The sequence below is a fragment of the Oratosquilla oratoria genome, chromosome 37, assembly GCF_046742065.1.
Source record: "Oratosquilla oratoria isolate Oo_2021 chromosome 37, ASM4674206v1, whole genome shotgun sequence".
Taxonomy (NCBI): Eukaryota; Metazoa; Arthropoda; class Malacostraca; order Stomatopoda; family Squillidae; genus Oratosquilla; species Oratosquilla oratoria.
The window spans coordinates 9,196,457-9,215,084 of record NC_134813.1 but is presented as its reverse complement, the minus strand read 5'-3'; the positions used below and the strand labels follow the sequence as shown (position 1 = coordinate 9,215,084).

At 45.1% G+C, this 18,628-nt stretch overlaps 1 protein-coding gene across 1 annotated transcript; it reads left to right on the top strand.

The window, feature by feature from the left end:
- Positions 1–1,140: 1,140 nt before the first annotated feature.
- LOC143019518 (isatin hydrolase-like) lies at positions 1,141–13,301 on the top strand. Its single transcript, XM_076175202.1, has 5 exons — positions 1,141–1,514; positions 9,590–9,711; positions 9,877–10,080; positions 10,779–10,957; positions 11,065–13,301. The coding sequence occupies exons 1-5, from the start codon at positions 1,342–1,344 to the stop codon at positions 11,257–11,259; spliced, it is 873 nt and encodes a 290-aa protein (XP_076031317.1). The 5' UTR covers positions 1,141–1,341; the 3' UTR covers positions 11,260–13,301.
- Positions 13,302–18,628: the final 5,327 nt, after the last annotated feature.

The window sequence follows — 18,628 nt, the reverse complement described above, 5'->3', positions numbered from 1 at the left end:
CGTTCAGACCAAACAGACAGACAACCTCAGTCGGTGCCAAGAGAAGAAGGGGCAACATGTCGAGGTGATGGCAATTGGGACAGTGATTGCCCTCAACGAAAATAAAAGGAAGCGTTCAAAGTGGACAAAGGACTATTTACTGAAAAGGGACCACATTTCTCATACTAACTTAATGAAGGAGCTGAAATTACACCCAGATGATTGGCGCAATTATATGCGCATGGACGAATCAACATATTTAGAACTTCTGAATTTGGTCACTCCATTACTTGTAAAGACAACGTTATGAGAAAGTTCATTAGCCCTCATGAACGGCTGAGCACAACATTGCGTTTTTTTTGTTTTGTTTTTTAGCAACGGACAGGTCTCTGCAAGACTCGAGATTTTCAGCTCTCATCGCAACTACCCTATCTGGGATTATACCAGAAACTTGCCATGCCTTCTTAAGGAACTACGAAGACAGTTTTTTTTCATCACATCATCCCGCGTACACTGAGGGTCAAGTTCTTTCAGGTTTCCATGCAATTCATATATACCTTTATTTCTTAAATTCCTATTAGAGTATTCTTTCGATTTCACTTTCCACAGTGCCATATGCTTCCTATATATGTCAATGAAATCTACCATAATTTCCCTTTCCTTGTCCTTAACGGCACACGTATCATTCATTTTGGAAATAAACGGGAAGTCTGTCACTGAAGGAGCTGCTATAGATGCTACCTCTGCGAGATTTGAGTATGTATGACGATTGGAGACTGATGCGTGTTCAGACGTTCATGCACGGACATGAGCGAGCAAGCTCCGCCCACAAAAGCCAGGCCAGATCAGACATCCGTCGAACACGTTGGTCCAACATGTTTACCCCTTTCACATGTTCAAACATACTCTCAAACACCGTGTAGTCAAACGTGTTGGCCAAGATGTTTGACCGTGTAAAAACCCCTTAATAAACAAATTGGATATAAAATGTATAGGGGATAGTTGTCAAGGCCCAACTCTCTCCTTTGTTGTATATCAACAATAAACTTATTGAATTGAATTGAATTGATTGATTAGGCCTTCATAATCCGGTCCAGAGCTGGGAAATTTGCAGTATGATATGTTTTCCCAAGGTGTACTCCATGTGAGTAGGCTGCAGTCTCCCAAGTCATTTTGCAAATAACCAACCGTAAGGTTGAGTGAAAACATAACCCAGCACCTTTAATGAAGTTGTCGGTAGTTAGGCTAGTGACACGCTCATTTGACCAATTAGACTAAAGGAACGGGTCTTTGGCTGAACACTCCAAGCACGGCAGTGTCTGTTTAAAGTGCATTCATCAGATTTTTATTATTCCAGGGAAAATGGTGTTTCTCGGTGTCGTTTTGTTTTGCTGGTGTGAAGTCTTGTTATTAGCCAGTGGCGCGCCCCTCCTTGACCTTGACTATGCCTACAACAACGAAACCATGACCTGGCCAGGTAATCCAGGTTTTCGAAAGACAATTGTGGTAAAGGAATACAACGAGAAGGGATTTTGGTAAGTTTGTACTTTGATAAGTTCTAAAATGTGTCTCAACCCTTCAGGCAATGACCAAGGTTTACATTGTCGTGATGTTGGGGACAATAATATTGCGTTGTTTCCTACAACCTATTCCAGTTACTTCAAGTGGCCTGCCTCTGTCACCTCTACCCCGCCCATGCCAAATCCTCCGTCGGGGGTTGGTGTATGTTAGGCGGGGGAATTGGTTGGTTCGTGTGATGTAGGTGTTCTGAAAAAAATTAACTCGTCGACCCTTAATGAAGTTTCAACATTATTATAGTTTTTATTTCGAGGATAAACATTCAAATTGGCCTATGAAAAAGCGAATAGAAAAAATGCCAAATTCAGGATGCTTCGAGGGCCGCATGGGCCATATAAAGGCTGCATACTTGAAATAATTGGACATTGAGTTATTCACTGAAATTCAATATATGATGGTGACAGCTCGTAAATTTAAAATCTGTGACAGTATTATAGAGTAAACAACAGGTCCTCTGAAGCATTCCGTGCTTGGCTCTCGTCGAGAACGGACCTACACCTGAAGGTGCGAAACTATCGCCGTCAACTACTTGAATCCAGTGCTCGTCGTTAACGACTCGTACCGGCTGTCTCAAGTTGTGTTACAGTGCTACAATCTACTGCGCGCTAGTAAATCAGCCTACCTTCTTATCAAGGCCCTCCCTTCCTCGATGGAATACTCGGGGTCGGAAGCGGCGTCCAGCTTAGAGCAGGACTTAATGATTTCCGACACTGATGACGACATTAGTGTTAACCACTGGCCCGACCTGCCTCGTCCTACCTCCACTCCCCATCACCCTCCAACAACCACCCAGCATGATACCCACCAGTCTACAGCGCTCCCCAGTACCAAACGGCGGGCCGACGACACCTCTACCTTCCCCGCAGGAGAATGTCAACCGCCTGCTGCCAAGACGATCAAGGGAACCTCAAGTGAGTGTAATAAGGCTCCTATTCGCCCTACCCTGCCTAATCACAGTGCTACTCCCGTTGCCCCCACCCGACCCTCACCCGCCCTTCCAGCATCTGCTCCCCGAGACAAGTATATTAAGTTGGCCTTTAGCGGGAACCCATCCACAGAAGTTAAACTCCGCTGGCTGTCAACTATCACCAAGACTTTCCACCTGCAACGGGATACGGCCGAGGTTAAGATGGCTGCACTCACCTCTCGATTCATCTACATATCAAGACAACGCACAGACATCCTGGACCGAGTTACTACAAATGAATTTATGTCACTGCCTCTTCTCCCTCAAGACTCCCCCGAAAGACCACGTAAGTACCCCCAATACCTGCTCACTCGCTATCCCGTTGATGTGGATCACAAGCTTGCCCTACAGCTCCCAGGAGTACACTCAGCCAGGCGCTTCATGCAGAACGGTACCCCCATCAACCGCATTGTTATTGTGTGGAGCCTCCCCGAAACACCCCCCGACACCATTACCTTTGACTTCCTCCCTCTCCTCCCCCCGTGTCAAGTCCAAAGACTCCGTGACGACCGACCCTGGTGCTACAGGTGTTGGGGTATCGGTCACATATCCAGGTACTGCTCCGCCTCCCCTAAATGTGCCTGGTGTGCCGCCGCCCATGAATCCAGAGAATGTCCCGTCCGAAGTGCGCCCCCGCCCCCATCTGCGACTACTTCCACCTCTGAACCGCCACCACAGCCGAACCCATCACAATGGAAGTGCCCCCGATGTCTACAGCCAGGTGTCAACGTCTGGCACGGCTGTACTCGGCGCCAGACCCAGACCAATGGCCCCACCTCAGCCCCACCACCTCCTCCCCCTGCCCGGACTGTTCTCTCTGCTCCCACCCCCCCTCAGCAAGACGCTGCCCTCCGTAAGGCCGTTGCAGCCCTTCAGGCGCGATGTGCAGCACTCGAGGACCGCTTCGCCTCCATTGACACCAGGATTGACAGCCTTGTCTCAGGCCAAACTACTACTGCCACCAGACTCTCCACACTGGCGGAATCCCAACAAACCCTCGTCTCCTCCATCTCCATGCTTGCCGAGAGAATGGAATCCATTGCAACTCGTCTCGACAAACTCTGTAAGTTACAACCCAGTACTAGCCAGTCTTCCTCGAATCGTCCATCCACCTCCACACTCCGGTCTCCTACTAGCAAACGCAACGTTCGTAACTAACATTCACCTAGACCTCCTTTCATGGAACATCAATGGTATCACCAACCACAAAAAGTACACACAATTGAAGGCATATGTACAGACACATCACCCTTGTGTCATTTTTCTACAGGAGGCGTTTCCAAACCGGCCCAACACTGCACCACAGGCACCCTCCCTTCCCGGATATATCCCCTATATTCATACGATACGAAACGGTCTTCTAACATACATACACAATACACTGATACACCGTCTTCTGCGCTCCTCTACAGACCCTGACATAACATTCCAACTCTTCGAGATAGAAATTGGGGGCGGAATCCTACAGCTCTGCAATATCTACTCTGCTCCCGCACGTCTTCGTCCAACCACTCTTCCACCACCTACGATCAAAGGTATAATATACGCAGGGGATTTCAATGCTCGACATCCTGCATTGGGAGATCGTCCTGGCACCACTAACCGCCCTGGTGTTCACCTACTATCCTTCATCCGACAACATCATCTGACCCGCTGGGACACAGGTGGCGCCACACACTCCCGGGGAGGCACCCTGGACCACGTCCTCACCTCTGGCTTGGTATCATCCCGCATCCAGTGCTCCTCAGTACCTGCATTATTCTCAGACCATATTGCTCTTCTCTTCCACTATTCTCTTCCTACGATACCTACACCCCCTATCACACGCCTACGCCTCACCATACCCCCCAAATACTGCCCGACGTACATTTCATACATGACCTGCATACTACCTACCTTAGACTGTTCCTCTCCCGACCAGTTATACAATAGCCTTGTCTCCGCCACCCACGACTTTTACAGGCTTTACGTATCACGACCCCACCTCCAACGTCGCCCTCCTCCTCACTCGTGGTACCTAGACACCCGACTTCAGGACGCACAGAAAGAAGCGGAGCGCGTTGGACTCATGTTCCAAACTAACCCATCTCCTGAACTACTTCATCGTTACCAGCAATCCAGAGACGATTTGACAACCCTCCTAGAATGTGTAAGTACTGACTCCTGGAAGAGATTCACGGACAGAATTAATCACCAAACTAGTGTAGCCTCCATGTGGCACCTTATTCGCAGGGTAATTAAGAAGACTCCTGCTACTGCCCGTCATCATTCCCCCACCGTATTTGCCGAACAGCTCATCGTCACGTGGTCAAACCAGTCCAACCCTGCCAACCTACCTACCCCCGTCCAGGATGCCCTCTCCTCCGGTGCTTTTGCTCGTGGACTCCGCTTAGTACATGCTCTGCTGCAAGAGGATGATGAAGAAAATATACCAATCACTGAAGATGAACTACGACGTGCTCTCTTGAGAGGTAAAGCCACGTCCCCTGGGGATGATGGCATTACCTACAATGTGCTACGATTACTGCACCGTGTACCCGGTAACCCCCTCCTTCGCCTCTACAATATGTGTCTACGAGATGGATATATCCCACATGCCTGGACCACGAGTACAATAATCCCCATACCCAAGCCCGGTACAGCAAATTTCAGGCCCATCTCCCTTACATCCTGCTTCTGCAAAGTAATGGAAAGAATCTTGCTCACCCGACTGATGTACCAACTACAAGATCGCCTTTCTCCACGTCTCTTCGGCTTTCTACCCCAACGCAGCACCCATCACTGCCTCGTCGACTTATATTCTCGCCTCTCCCGTGACAGTGTTGTGGCATTTATAGATCTAAAAAGTGCATTTGATATAGCAAACCGAGACGTTATTTTAGATCAATTAATTGACTTTGGAATTAAGGGTAAATTACTACGATGGATTAAGGGCTACCTCAGTAACCGAACCTCCCGTGTCTTCTTTAGCGGTGCCTACAGCTCCTCACGGGATTTTCATCTCGGCACTCCTCAAGGAGGGGTACTAAGTCCATTTCTCTTTAATATACTTATGCATCGTCTCCTCACGTCTTTGCCCACTATTCCTGAGGTCACAATTACATGCTATGCAGATGACCTATGTATTCACACTACCTCCCCAACACACCTACAACTCTTTCTTACTTCTCTCTCCCAAGCTTCTGCTAACTGTGGCCTTGTTGCTTCCCCACAGAAGAGCAGGATTTTCTCCTACCGCCCTCCTGCCACGCTGCCAGAGTTCATGATTGGAGACTGCATCATCCCACTAAGCTCCCAGTACTGCTACCTTGGTGCACCAGTACGAATCTCGGAAACTCTTTCTGCCCGGCGTCAATCTCATACCGTAATTCGTGAATTGCTAGATCGTCTACAACGTCGGCTCCGGCCTCTCCAGTGGCTCACCAACAACTCTTCCGGTATCTCCATCCCCGTGGCCAGAACTGTCTATATTACTTTTATACGCTCTGTTGTTGATTACCTCTCCCCTGCCTTAATTCAACTTCCTCGATATGCTTTAGAGCCACTGGAGATTTTTCAGAATAAAGCCATGAGAATCATTCTCGGTTGCCCAATGACTACCAGAATTGTCAACATGCAACGGGAATTACGGCTTCCATCCCTAGTTGAGAGGATTTATTCTAATGTCACCTGCCTCACAGTTAAGTGTATACACTTTCCCCACATCTCACCGCACTTCACAGCACTGGTCAGAGATTCTCTCGGCCCCGCTCCGCCCGTCCCCCGCCTCATGCCCCCCGGTCGCCGTCTTATAAAGTCTATCTCCTCCTTCATTCGCAGCCTAGATTTACAAGTACCAGTAGCTGACATACCCCCAGGCCCTCCCCCGTGGACGCTACCATCGCCTGTGGTTAGCTTCACTCCTACAGCAAAATGTGACCCACCTCTTCTACAACTACAGCTAGCCTTGGAACATGTTACCCAGGTAACATCCTCCATCACTGCTCCGCATCGCCTCTACACTGACGGGTCACTACAATCGGATGGTGCAGCTGGAGGAGCAGTCTACTCACCTGACCTACCGCCGCCTCCTGAGGGCTGGGTCGGCCGTCGACTCAGAGATCACTCCAGCTCCACATTGTGTGAACTATACGCCATCTTAGATGCTATCAGTCTCGTTTGCCAAAGAGGAGTGAATGCTGTCATTATATGTGACTCTAAGCCTGCACTGCAATCCCTCACCGCTATTCATCCCACTCACCATTCTGTTGTACAACAAATCCTTTCCTTTCTATCCCTACTAACTATCCGTAATCTCCGCATTGAATTTATTTGGATTCCATCTCATGTAGGTTTGCACCACAACACCAAAGTAGACCGCCTAGCAAAAGAAGCCTGCCGACTCCCCCGTCGTGGTGATGGACGACCTCTCTCCCTGCTATGTTACCTCAACAGGGTCCGCTCCGCTGCACTTCTGCCTGAGCAACGTCGACGGGACACCGAGAGACCCTTCAGTGTCAGCATCACCCACTACGAATCCGTATGCCGCCACAAATACAAGTACCGCCGCAAGGGACTTATGGTTCGTCGCCACAATGTTGTTTCAGCCCGACTGCGACTAGGCTACCGTCCACCGTGGCAGGTCGCCGGGGTGGAGGGCGAGCCTGTATTCACAGAATGTCGCCTATGCCACGCTCCACTAGCCAACACCATCGAGCACTACTGCCTAGCGTGCCCCACTGTAAAACATCTAATACCCCAGGGACTACCATTAGATGCAATCTGTCGTCATCTCCTATCACAAAATAGATTAGATGAAATACTTGTCCGTTACCCCCGCTTTGGTGGGTTCTCATAATACCTGATGCCCTGCGTGACATCTCAGTCTTATTCCCCTTTGAATGAATGTACAATACCCAGTGTCGTATATGTTACCTGCAACCCATGTATTTGTATGTGTATATAAGTGTATGTGTACGTGTGTAAGCATGTGCATACCAGTTGCCTTCCTACATTCATTATGAAAACCTCCCCCACTGTATGACGCTAATGCGTAATAAGTTAAATAAAAAAAAAAAAAAAAAGGTCCTCTGAAGGGTGCATGAGTATCGAGTGCAGCAAGTTTGACGTGTCTTGCTTTATTCATAGGAGGGTCAAGGTTTCAGCCGTCACAATAAATGCATAAACAGAAAGTGAAAACGAAATGTTGAAACCTCGATTTTTTTTTTTTTTTTTTTTTTTTTACATTTCTTCTGAATACGTTGCTTATGTCTTGTTCTTCAATCAAAACAAGGATATGTTTGCTTGTTGGCGTTGCGTGGCGGGTTGGAGCAAAAGGCGTTTTGGTTTTTGTTCTTTATTCTTCGCCTAGCCTAGTCTAATCTCATACAACAGCTGCTGGCCAGCCCCGAAGAAACCTTCGAAGGATTGCCAGACTTTCCTAGCTAAGTTATAAACGGCAAAAGGGGCGTTGAAAATGGCGTTCCCCCCGAAGGAGTGCCCAATAGGAATATGGGTAAAACATGGAGAAGGTGGCATTCTTGAAGGTTGCCAACCAGAGAGGTTTCGATGTGAAGATCGTTGTAACCTTTGACCCTGTTCTTGAAGCGTCGACACGTTGTTTAGAATGTCCTGCGGGTGGTGTGATATATGGGCCTAGTGGTCTGCTCTCGCTGTCCCGTGCTTGGCTGAGAGGCCTCTTGTGGTTACTTGTTGTCTTTTTTCATGAAAGTAGCAGTTGCCGACAAGGCAGACGAGTTAAACACCATATGAGGACGGAGCCTTTATTTGTACGACGTTTCACTTATTACAGCTTTTTCAAGTACAAGTTGAGATACATATGCTTGAGATTAAATAAGGGGAAAGGAGGGAACGGGGAGAGAAAAGAAGTAGGGGGGAAAGAAGAGGAGGAGGAGGAGAAGGGGGATTGAACACTTGTCTCTTTATGTTGGAGCGACAGAAATCGTCCGCCGCCCCACATGCGCCCATTATATTTGATAAGTGACTAATTACTCGTTTGGTGAAAATCCCAGGTGTCAAGGTCATACAGGATGCATCCTTCATGGACACCTTGTATTGAAAGTAGAACTGCGAGAGACAATGAGGGGGAGGGTTTAGTTGAAGGTAGTGTTGCAAGCGCTGCTGAAATTTCTGAAGAAATAATTCAAAAAAATTATAATTCTTTTTAATCTAATGGTGTCTAAGATTCTACATATTTTTACAAATCGTTATCGAAAATTTCCGATCGAAGGCTTGAATAGTCCCATCGACCCCACCAGTAAACATTCCCCGACCCCCTTTCGACACCCCTGGTCATTCTTCGACCCCTGGGATGGTCCCATCGACACCCTGGGGGTCGATATCAACCACTTGGAGAACTGCTGGTGTGGTGGGTGTCGGGGTTGGTTGGTGTGGGTGTGTAGGGTGTTGGTGTGGGTGTTAGGAGATTGTTGTGGGTATGTGGGGGGTTGGCGTCGGTGGATGTCGATGTGGGAGGGGATACTGCTGGTGGGTGTCAATGTGGGAGGGGAGGGTGCGGGTGTTTCGGTGTGGGGGAGGAGGGTGTGGGTGTGTGTCGGTGTGGGGGAGGGGATGATGTGGGGGTTTGTCGTGGGTATGTGGGGGTTGGTGTGGGTATGTGGGGTGGTTGGTTGGTGTGGGTATGTGGGTTGGTGGGTTGGTGTGGGTATGTGCGGGGTTGGCAGAGGGTACCTAAGGATGCTAACCACCCCCACCCCACCAGTTTCACTTCCATGACCAGACAAGTTAAAGAAGTTCTGGTGGTAAACAAGTAAGGTCAGGTGTTGGGGGGAGGGGGAGGGCTACGAGTTTGGTACTTCTAAGACGGCGGTTCTTAACCCTTTTCAGTCTATGTACCCTTAGATATCTCAGAAAAAATATCGTACCCCCATCCAGTACAAATACAATGCAAACGTATGAAAAGGATTAGTGATACAAATCTTGTTTTGGTTTCTCATTGTAAATGTACAGTAGCGTTGCACTGGCTATCATGCCTCTTACCCCCAAGGTTAAGAAACACTGTTAAAAGAGAACGCGCGTATGTGACTTGCGTACATTCTTTTTTAGGCTTGAGGGATACGCTCTGGAGATGGCCGAGCACAGTGGGACGCACATGGACGCTCCTAAGCACTTTGGAAAGGACAAGTGGACCGTAGATCAAATCCCATTAGAAAGGTTGATCGGACCAGGTGAGTGTCGCTTTTGCCGTTAGGAATGCAAGGACTGTTCAGTTTTAAATTTGATCGGATGAACGCTAAGCGAAATGATCTTTCTATACTTTCTGGATTAGACTTGATAGACCAAAAGGTCTGTCGCCGTGGTTTGTCACTAATTTATTGGTAACTTGCCGACAGTTGTCGTTATGGATATCTCCGAAAAAGTGTCGGAAGACCCCACAGCCGAACTGAGTGCTGATGACGTCACGTCGTGGTTGGAAACCAACGGGCAGATTCCGGACGGCGCTATTGTGCTCGTCAGGACAGGCTGGGGAAAATACTACGGCAACAAAACTGCCTACTTTGGACCTGACTGGGAAAACGGAAACATGACCCTCCCAGGTAATTGGATGAATTCTTATGAACGTGGATCAATGAACCTAAGTCGGTTTTGCTGGTTTAATATAAGCTGGCGTTGAACAAATTTAGACAGTTTAAGGTAATGAATTTGGTACCTTAAGGCCTGTCCAGATGAGCGGACCTGATCAGTGGGCATGCCTGTTAACGGGCACATTTGACGGGCAAACGGTCAAATTGCCCGAGTGCTCATCGAACGAAATCATTAAGGCGGTGCCCGGTAGCTGAAGTTTCGACCCTGCCAGACGCAAGATAATATTGTAAACCCACAGCAGGCTTCCCTCCCACGTTTCTTTTTCCCCTTTTTCTTTAGACACAAAGTAATTATCATGGTGTACAATACCTTCTTGACAATGCTAGGCGCCATGCTTGTCGTACAGGACTTGCACGCTGCTGGCATTGTCGGGCACGCCCAGCTGTTCGTAAACTCGAACAACATTCACGGGCAGGCCCGGCAGAATTTGCCCGCCAACCGCGCTGCCCGACGGACACGCCAGATCGTCTGGACACTGCTTTAGTACCGTTGACAAAGATTTTGCCTCTCCAACCGTAGCGCATCTTGCTCCTTTATCACATCCAAGAAGAATATCTTAAAGGACTAAATTATAAAGAGAAAATAGTTTTATCAAGTTACTTATCGCGCGCACCGATTTGTAAACTTGTAACGTTTGTTTCTTTTATAGGCATTAGTCCTGGCGCCGCCAACCTGTTTGTCGATTACGAGCGCATGACCGGACGTCGCGTGGTTGGAGTGGGACTCGACACGCCCTCGCTCGACCACGGTCCTTCAACCACTTACGAAACTCACCAGATACTGAGCGAAGCCAATATCTACGGATTGGAGAATGTCGCCAATTTGGAGGTACGGAATTCTCCACGTGGGCAAAGACTACACAAGGTTTTCGTGCACTTGATACTGGGGGAGCGTTGACTTTGTGAAATGACCGTGAATTCCTTTTCTTTCGCCAGCAAGTGCCAACCAAGGGCGCCATGTTGATGGTGATGCCGATGAAGGTCGAGGGCGGAAGCGGTGCGCCAACGAGACTTGTGCTGACTCTTCCGGAGACCTCTGCCGCCTCTTCGCTCGTGCATCCGCAAATTAACTTCCTTTTGGCTTCTGCCATGTTCATCGTAGCGATTCTCGTTAACCCGTGTTTCCATTGACCTTTGATAACTGGCGGGACACCTTTTACGTAGCAAGATTTGCGTATTTACTTAAACCTTTACATTTGTTTCTGGTGATGTGCTGTGCGGGTCCATGTGGCATGCCGTGGGATATTGCGCCAATTTTGAAGAAGTCGAAAGAGAATCGTTTTTGAGCTGATTGCATGCAACTCTGTCTCGAAGTCCTAATACCTTGGTGGATTCGGCGTCACCCGGGGTCATCAGCGATACATGAAATGCTTCGTGTAGGCATTTCGAAAATAGAAAATACCTCAAAGCCGTCTCACTGATAATCCCAGAAGAAAATTACATGTGATGTACACGTTAAGTAGGGTTGTTATCAAAGTTAAATCGATTAGGAATAAGTTATGGTGCTAAAAGGTGAGCTGAACAGATTACAAAGGAAAAGCATACAGACAGGGGACCTTTTTGTCCATAACTGTCGAATGCGAAAAAAGTACAACGGATAATGCTTAATAATAAACAGATAATATACAATAAATAAATGCACGATGAAATAAACATATTAGATAATGAAGTAAATGGTAGGGATTATACCATATTGCATAGGTGTTTATCTAAATCAGTCATTCTCAACGGGGGCGATTTTTGAGCTGGGGGGGGGGCGAAAAACGTCACAGGTATTGCTTCTAACTGACAAATTTTAAAGCCTAATATAAAAGATCTAGTAGCGAAGCATCAGCTGGGTCCAAGGATCTTATTAAAACACGTGAGTAAAACATTTTAAATTGGTTGTTTATCGTTGTTGCTATAATTTCATTATTTTCCAATTAAGAGAGGCGATCCTTTTTTTTTTCAAATGAAAAAGGGGACGATATCGCTAAAAAGGTTGAGAAACCCAGATCTAAGTAAATCTTAAAATATCGAACTGTACTACATTCCACTGCCTTTGCAGGAAATTTACTCCATTTGTTTACTACGTGGTTGACAAAGTTGTTTCTACCCACTATTAAATCTACTTCCTGACAGTTTAAGGCCATTATTGTGTAATTCGCATTCGGTATGAAAATTTCGTCACCTTTGATGTCAATTCCCATTGAAACCTTGAAGACCTGTATCAAATTGACCCTGAATGTACGCTTTTATAGGGAAAATAGATTCATGTGTTTTAGCCTATCTTCGTGTGATTTATGTATGATATTTGGAATCTGTTTTGTGGCTCGTAGTTGTAATTTTTTTTTCAATCCGTCAATAGCTTTAAAGGCCCGTGCATACGATCAAGCATTGCCCGTCTACCGGGCAAAGGCTGTATTGTACACACGGGTGTTGGTTGGCAACAGTCACACACGGTGGTCGGCAGCAAACCGACTTTGGCGCCAGACATTGTCTGGTGATGTAGGTGAAATACGAGCACAGGCAATAAAATCGTTTGCTCTCCTAATTTGTCCGAGTGACGGGCATTTAGCGAGTGCCCGACAGGCAATGCTCGATCGTGTGTACTGAGCCTTAATTAATGAGATTCGGTTATCCCATACGGAAACGGCATGTTCCAAATGTGGACGAACTAACTAGCTTGTTAAAAGCAAATGAACTTTTAAAATCCAAGCATCGCGCAATCAGCCCTAGAAACTTGTTTGCTTTCTCTAATGCACTGCTTAGATGATAGATCATTACTGATAATTACGCCGAGATTCTTTCCACAATCTACTTTTGTTAACCAATTCCCAAATAGTAATCGTACATATATTTTTACCATCCACATAACCTTACATTTACTTGGATTTATTTAGTTGGCCACTTTTCAGACCATTGCTGTAATTTATCTCCAGATCTGGAGACGATAGATTTCAGTCCATTGTCTATATAATTTATGTATACAATTTACATCCGGATGGGATCGTAAGATCCTAGAATACAAGGTTCAGGTGAACCTATCTGGGCAGCAATTTGAATTGCCACATTTAACCACTAACAACTAACAACGTCTAGAACTTACATATTGCATATGAAATTGTTTTTAAATTTGTTAATAAAGTCTTGTATCTATGACTGCATTTTGTTCGTCCTTCAAACCATTTTCATTGCGAGGCTCAACATTTACGTATTCTAGACACGTATTTCTTCTGTACAATTAATTTTTAATTAAAACCAAACAAATACACTGTAGTTTTTCTTGATTAGGCAGTACATTAGTAATGTTTCCCCAAGTCCAGGAGAATGACGCGACGCAGTTTTTAGGTTTTCATCTCAAGTCGGACGAAGGAGGAAAAACATGAACATTTGACATTTATTTTATAATAAAATATTGTTCATTACAGTTGTATTAATTATATCAACTCTATTGAACACTTCATTTATAAGCAAGAAACCCATTACCTAAGTGTGACAAGAGGAGAGGACAACACTTCAACTGAAAATTCACTACACTGATTGCCCAAGATAGTCACTGGGCACATATAGTTTTAAATAATCGTTTAGATAAGTTTTTGCGAAGGTAGGGCAATTTCCCACTTACGATAGTGATTGTAAGTAACAATCACTTTTTGAGGGTCCTTTGTTAGGTCGTAGTAAAGGATCGACTAGGAGATTTGAAAGGTGACGGAAATGTTCGTACATAGGGGAGTTCACTGCCAGGGGCGTCGAACACAACCGGCTAGGAGCCGATATAGGAGAGAGCCAGTAGGCTCTGTTCAGGCCGGGGCGTTGTAAGGGTCAACAATGAGCAGACCTCAGGAGAGAACCAGTAGGCTCTATTCAGGTCGGGGCGTTGTATGATCGGCCAAGTGTGGCAATATATGACTTGAGTCTTTCCGTTACATTCGGGGAATCCTCTGCTAGGGAAGTCGAACACGATCAGCTAGGAGATATAGGAGAAATCACAACTATTTCTATTTTTCAAAGCGACTCGACCACGATCGGCTAGGAGCCGATGTTGGAGGGAACATGTCTGTTCCTCTTGGGGAACTACACGTCTACTCACTTCGCGCCCTTCGATGTTTGTTTGTATTATTGCGTGGGCATGACGTCATTCGAGGACTACGTTTGAGATGTCCAAGCCCTACTACGTACTTAATTCAGGGTTCGTTCTGAAAAATGTCCTGTTCCTTACGTTCTCACACCTCCACTAGGTGAATCACGCCAGCGGCCCCGCGAGACGTACAAAACGTACCTCTCTACGTCTGTACATACTACTTATAATTATGCATCAACAGGTAATGCACCTGGGTTAGATGGGTGTCATGCGGAGTGTCGGAAGAAGGGAGATACAGTAATAGTGGACTGCATAGGGAGGTTGTTTAATGTGTGTCTAAGGGAGGTTTAATGTGTGTCTAAGGGAGGGTAGAGTGCCGGAGGACTGGAGGAGTGCCTGTATAGTTCCGCTTTACAAGGGAAAAGGGGACAAATATGAGTAGTAGTTTCAAAGGGATCAGTTTTAGTGTAGTTGGGAAGGCTTATGGGAGGGTTTTAATTGAGAGGATTAGGAGAGGAACAGAGGAAGTAATTGGTGAGGAACAGCGAAGATTTAGAAAAAGTAGGGGTTGCGTGGATCGCGTTTTTTTGTGGTAAAGCACATTTGTAAGAAAGCTCTAGCAAAGGGTAAGGATATTTTTGGGCCTTTATGGATTTGGAAAAATGCTTATAGGGTAGATAGGAAGGAACTGTGGGAGGTTTTGCAGATATATGGGATTGGGGGAGAGCTGTTAAGGGCAGTCAATAGTTTTAACGATAGTAGTAGAGCCTGAGATAAAATGGGAAATAGAGAGATTGAGTGGTTTGAGATAAAGGTAGGACTCCTTCAGGTATGTGTTATGTCGCCATGGCTATTCAATGTGTACATGGACGGGATGGCGCGGGAGGTAAATGCAAGAGTGATGGGCAAGGGACTGGAGATGGTTAAAGAAAACTGAGAAAAGTGTGAAGTGAACAAATTGTCGTTTGCTTACAACACTGCGATTGTGGCAGGGTCAGAGGAGGGATTAGGAAGTTGGTGATAGAGTTTGGGAAGGCAAGCGATAAGAGAAAGATGAAGGTAAATTGTGGGTTTATGCAAGGTGATGAGGTGTACAAGGGTAGACGATGGCAGTGAGTTGGAAGTAAGTCTTAAGAGAGGCAAAGAGAATTTTTTTTAATATGTTTGAGATTAAATGTCTGAGAAGTATGGTAGGGATTACTAGGTTGGATACAGTGAGAAACGAGGAGAGCGGGAGTGGAAAAATACATGGCAGACATGGCTGATGAAAGATTATTGGGATAGTTTCGACACATGGAAAGAATGAGTGCTGAAAGATTAGTTAAAGAAGTGTTGAAGGCAGAGGTGGATGGAGTGAACTTGAGGGGACGACCGAAGATGAGATGGATAGATAGGATGAAGGGGCGTTGGGCAAGGAGGGGAGAATGCAGGAGATAGGGATGAATGGTAAGTGACTTTATATAGAATATACTATTATGCAAGCAAGGGAAGGGGGGAGGATGGGGTGGGGGAGTGGGAGGTGCTTATGTGTGAATGAAATTTGATGCAGCCCGAAGGTTTTCTCCCCGTCTTCTCTTTTTCTGCACGAGGGGACGGAGAGAGGGGGAGTCGCCGATTTAAGGAAGCGGCTTTATTGTAGATGTACTGTGTCTTGCTACATTGCTTTTGACCAAGTGCAGTGAACAGGATACAAGGAATGACCCGTCATCCACGAGAAGCTAAGATGAAAGGAGGGAAAGGGTGGTGGAGGGGAAGAGGAATGAGTGGGAACAGTTACTTGCCTTGACTTGGCTATCTCCCTTATTAGGGGGAAAAGTTCTTGGCATATAGACGGAATAATAATATGTTAATTCACCATAACCACATAAATGTATACAAATGCAGTACTTGTGTAGTCCATTATGGTATAACATTCAGTATGTTCGCACAACTGCATACAATTCTAAGAAACTAAACATTCGATCCGCATATAGTTCTCAAACTATTGGTGCGTACCTGAGCAGATCTTTCTGTATCTGTCTCGGTGGAGGATGTTCCGTTGGTTCTCGCTGTCCTTGTGCTACTTGCTAGGCTGCCAATGTGGAGGAAGAAATACATATTTTCGAACGCTGCAAATAAACCGAGCATGGTATGTTGCAGACAAGAAAGACGTGTGTACGTTTTTTTCTCTCGATCGCATCCTGCGTAAGGTTGTTCATGGTGATCTTGTGGCTCAAATCCTAATCAGCCAACACCTCGGTTTGTATTTCAAGTATGAGGCCTGTATTAAAAACTGAGGGACTAATTTATGTACAAACTTGCTGAATGCCTTTAATGTAATATTGATGTTATTCTTTATGGTGACGTGTACACTTTGTTAGCACTAGAATGAAGTGCATTTCAAATTGGTTGTATTTTTCCACTTCGCTTTCGTAATGTGGACTATAGATCTATCTACCAGAGGCTACCTACCTCCTAGGGAGGTATCAGGTAGTCAGCCAAAGTATGCACCTACCCCAAACCATTTCACTCCCATCCGTCATCTGTTTATTTCCTATTCACGTAAGCTCTTCGTGAATTTGAGTTAGGGATGAAATATAAAACCCTTATAATAAAGAACGGTATATACTGTTATTCGTCTGGAAAGACAAATACGAGTTCAGTAATTGCAGTCATATTTCCACCTTTATTTACCTAACAGGGGGTAGACTGTATAAGTCGAAGTGTATCACAAATGACAAGCTTCAAATTTGAAGCGCGATATTGCTGATAAACTATCATTCTCTGTTGAACGCGCCACTGAGAAAAATAAGTAAACAAGTTAAATGAACAAAATAAAACTACCACAATTTATTGCAATTCTCAAAAACCCTACCCAAGGATTATGCTTGCCATTCTTAAAAAAAAAAAACCTCCATCAGTACAGAGATATTTGGAAAAAAATGAAAGCGACAAGTCATGTGCCCCACCTTGACTACTAGTCTGCGAACTTTAAACTTCAGTTACCAACGATGCCAGTCGTACGATGGTGTGAGTGTGTGTGTGTGTGGGGGGGGGGGTATTTCCACACCTATGTTTATGTTTATAGTATTCATGAAGTGAGACTACTTAGGACCCGTTTTAATTTTACATCCCAGTGTAAGTATCATTAGATATTAATAGTGCAATTCAATTAGTTTGTGGACAGACTTCATCAGCTCTTTTTACCAGTTGCAGGGTATAGAGAAATGTGTTGTTTAACACATAAATGTTAAAGAAAAGCCTTTGAAGATAGAATAGGTTGAATGATACATTTTTCTCAAATATTTTATGGTGTGTCAGCACATGGTAGTAAATGGATTCACAGTTTATCTTTGATATACTCTAAATCTTGATAAAGTTTATATGAAAAAAAAATGAGGATCATTTATATATACAGAGAAATAAAATGTTGGACGAATTATTTTTTTCTCCAGCAGTTTTACGAGTCGGTATTGTAAATTTACATAGACCATCGCTTTGTTTTGGTCGAGGAACCTTGACAAGTTGTATATGTGGACAGGGCGTCACAGATATGCCTTACAGACTTAACCATTGCATTATCACAATCAGAATGTGGGGTGATGCAAGAAAGGCAAAGATAATGAAATGGCTATCTTCACCGTGTTACTTCTTGTAAGGGTGATGGGGTTTATATCATCGGGAGAAGGACTTCAACAAATATCTAGCTTTTTACCACTTCCAATGAGTTTAATAGAAAAAAAAATATGATGTCCCTTATGTAGAAGATAGAATCATATCGGATTGTGGTAGTTTAAACTAACATTACTAGATTTTCATTATTAACGTGAAACACGTTGAGTATAATTTTTTGACTGCCTAGATCACACATTCAACATATTAGTAGTTCACCACATATTGAACAAAATAGTTACACGGCAGTTCACCACATCTTGAACAAAATAGTTACATTGTATAAAACACATGCTGATGGGATAGGTAATATAATTATTTTTAGAAGTGCACACCTACGCGATTTAGCAGTAGAGAATTAAATATAAATTTTGTAAATTATAATACATCAACGTAATATATATTTTTATTGACGGAAATCAATAACAAGAATTGCTAAAAGCGATACACTAACAAACGGGCCGCGGCGACTGCTTGAGATGCCATCTTTGTTTTGCGAAGGTCGAAGAAATTAAAGTATGATACATTCGTCTAGTCTACCCTGACCTATCGTAACTTGCATTTTGTAATGCAGTACCTGTAATTCTAAAGGTCATCAGGGTCGTCATCTTCGTTATGGATGTTGACAGCCGGTTTTGGCATCCGTATTCTACGGGATCGTCCCATATTTAAAGCATTCGTCACGCGTTCCGTATCGACCCTCCCCGGGAGGCACTCACGTCAAACATGAGACAAACCCGTGTGCGTTTCTCGCTGTGTACGTATTACTGCCAGTCAACAGTTGCC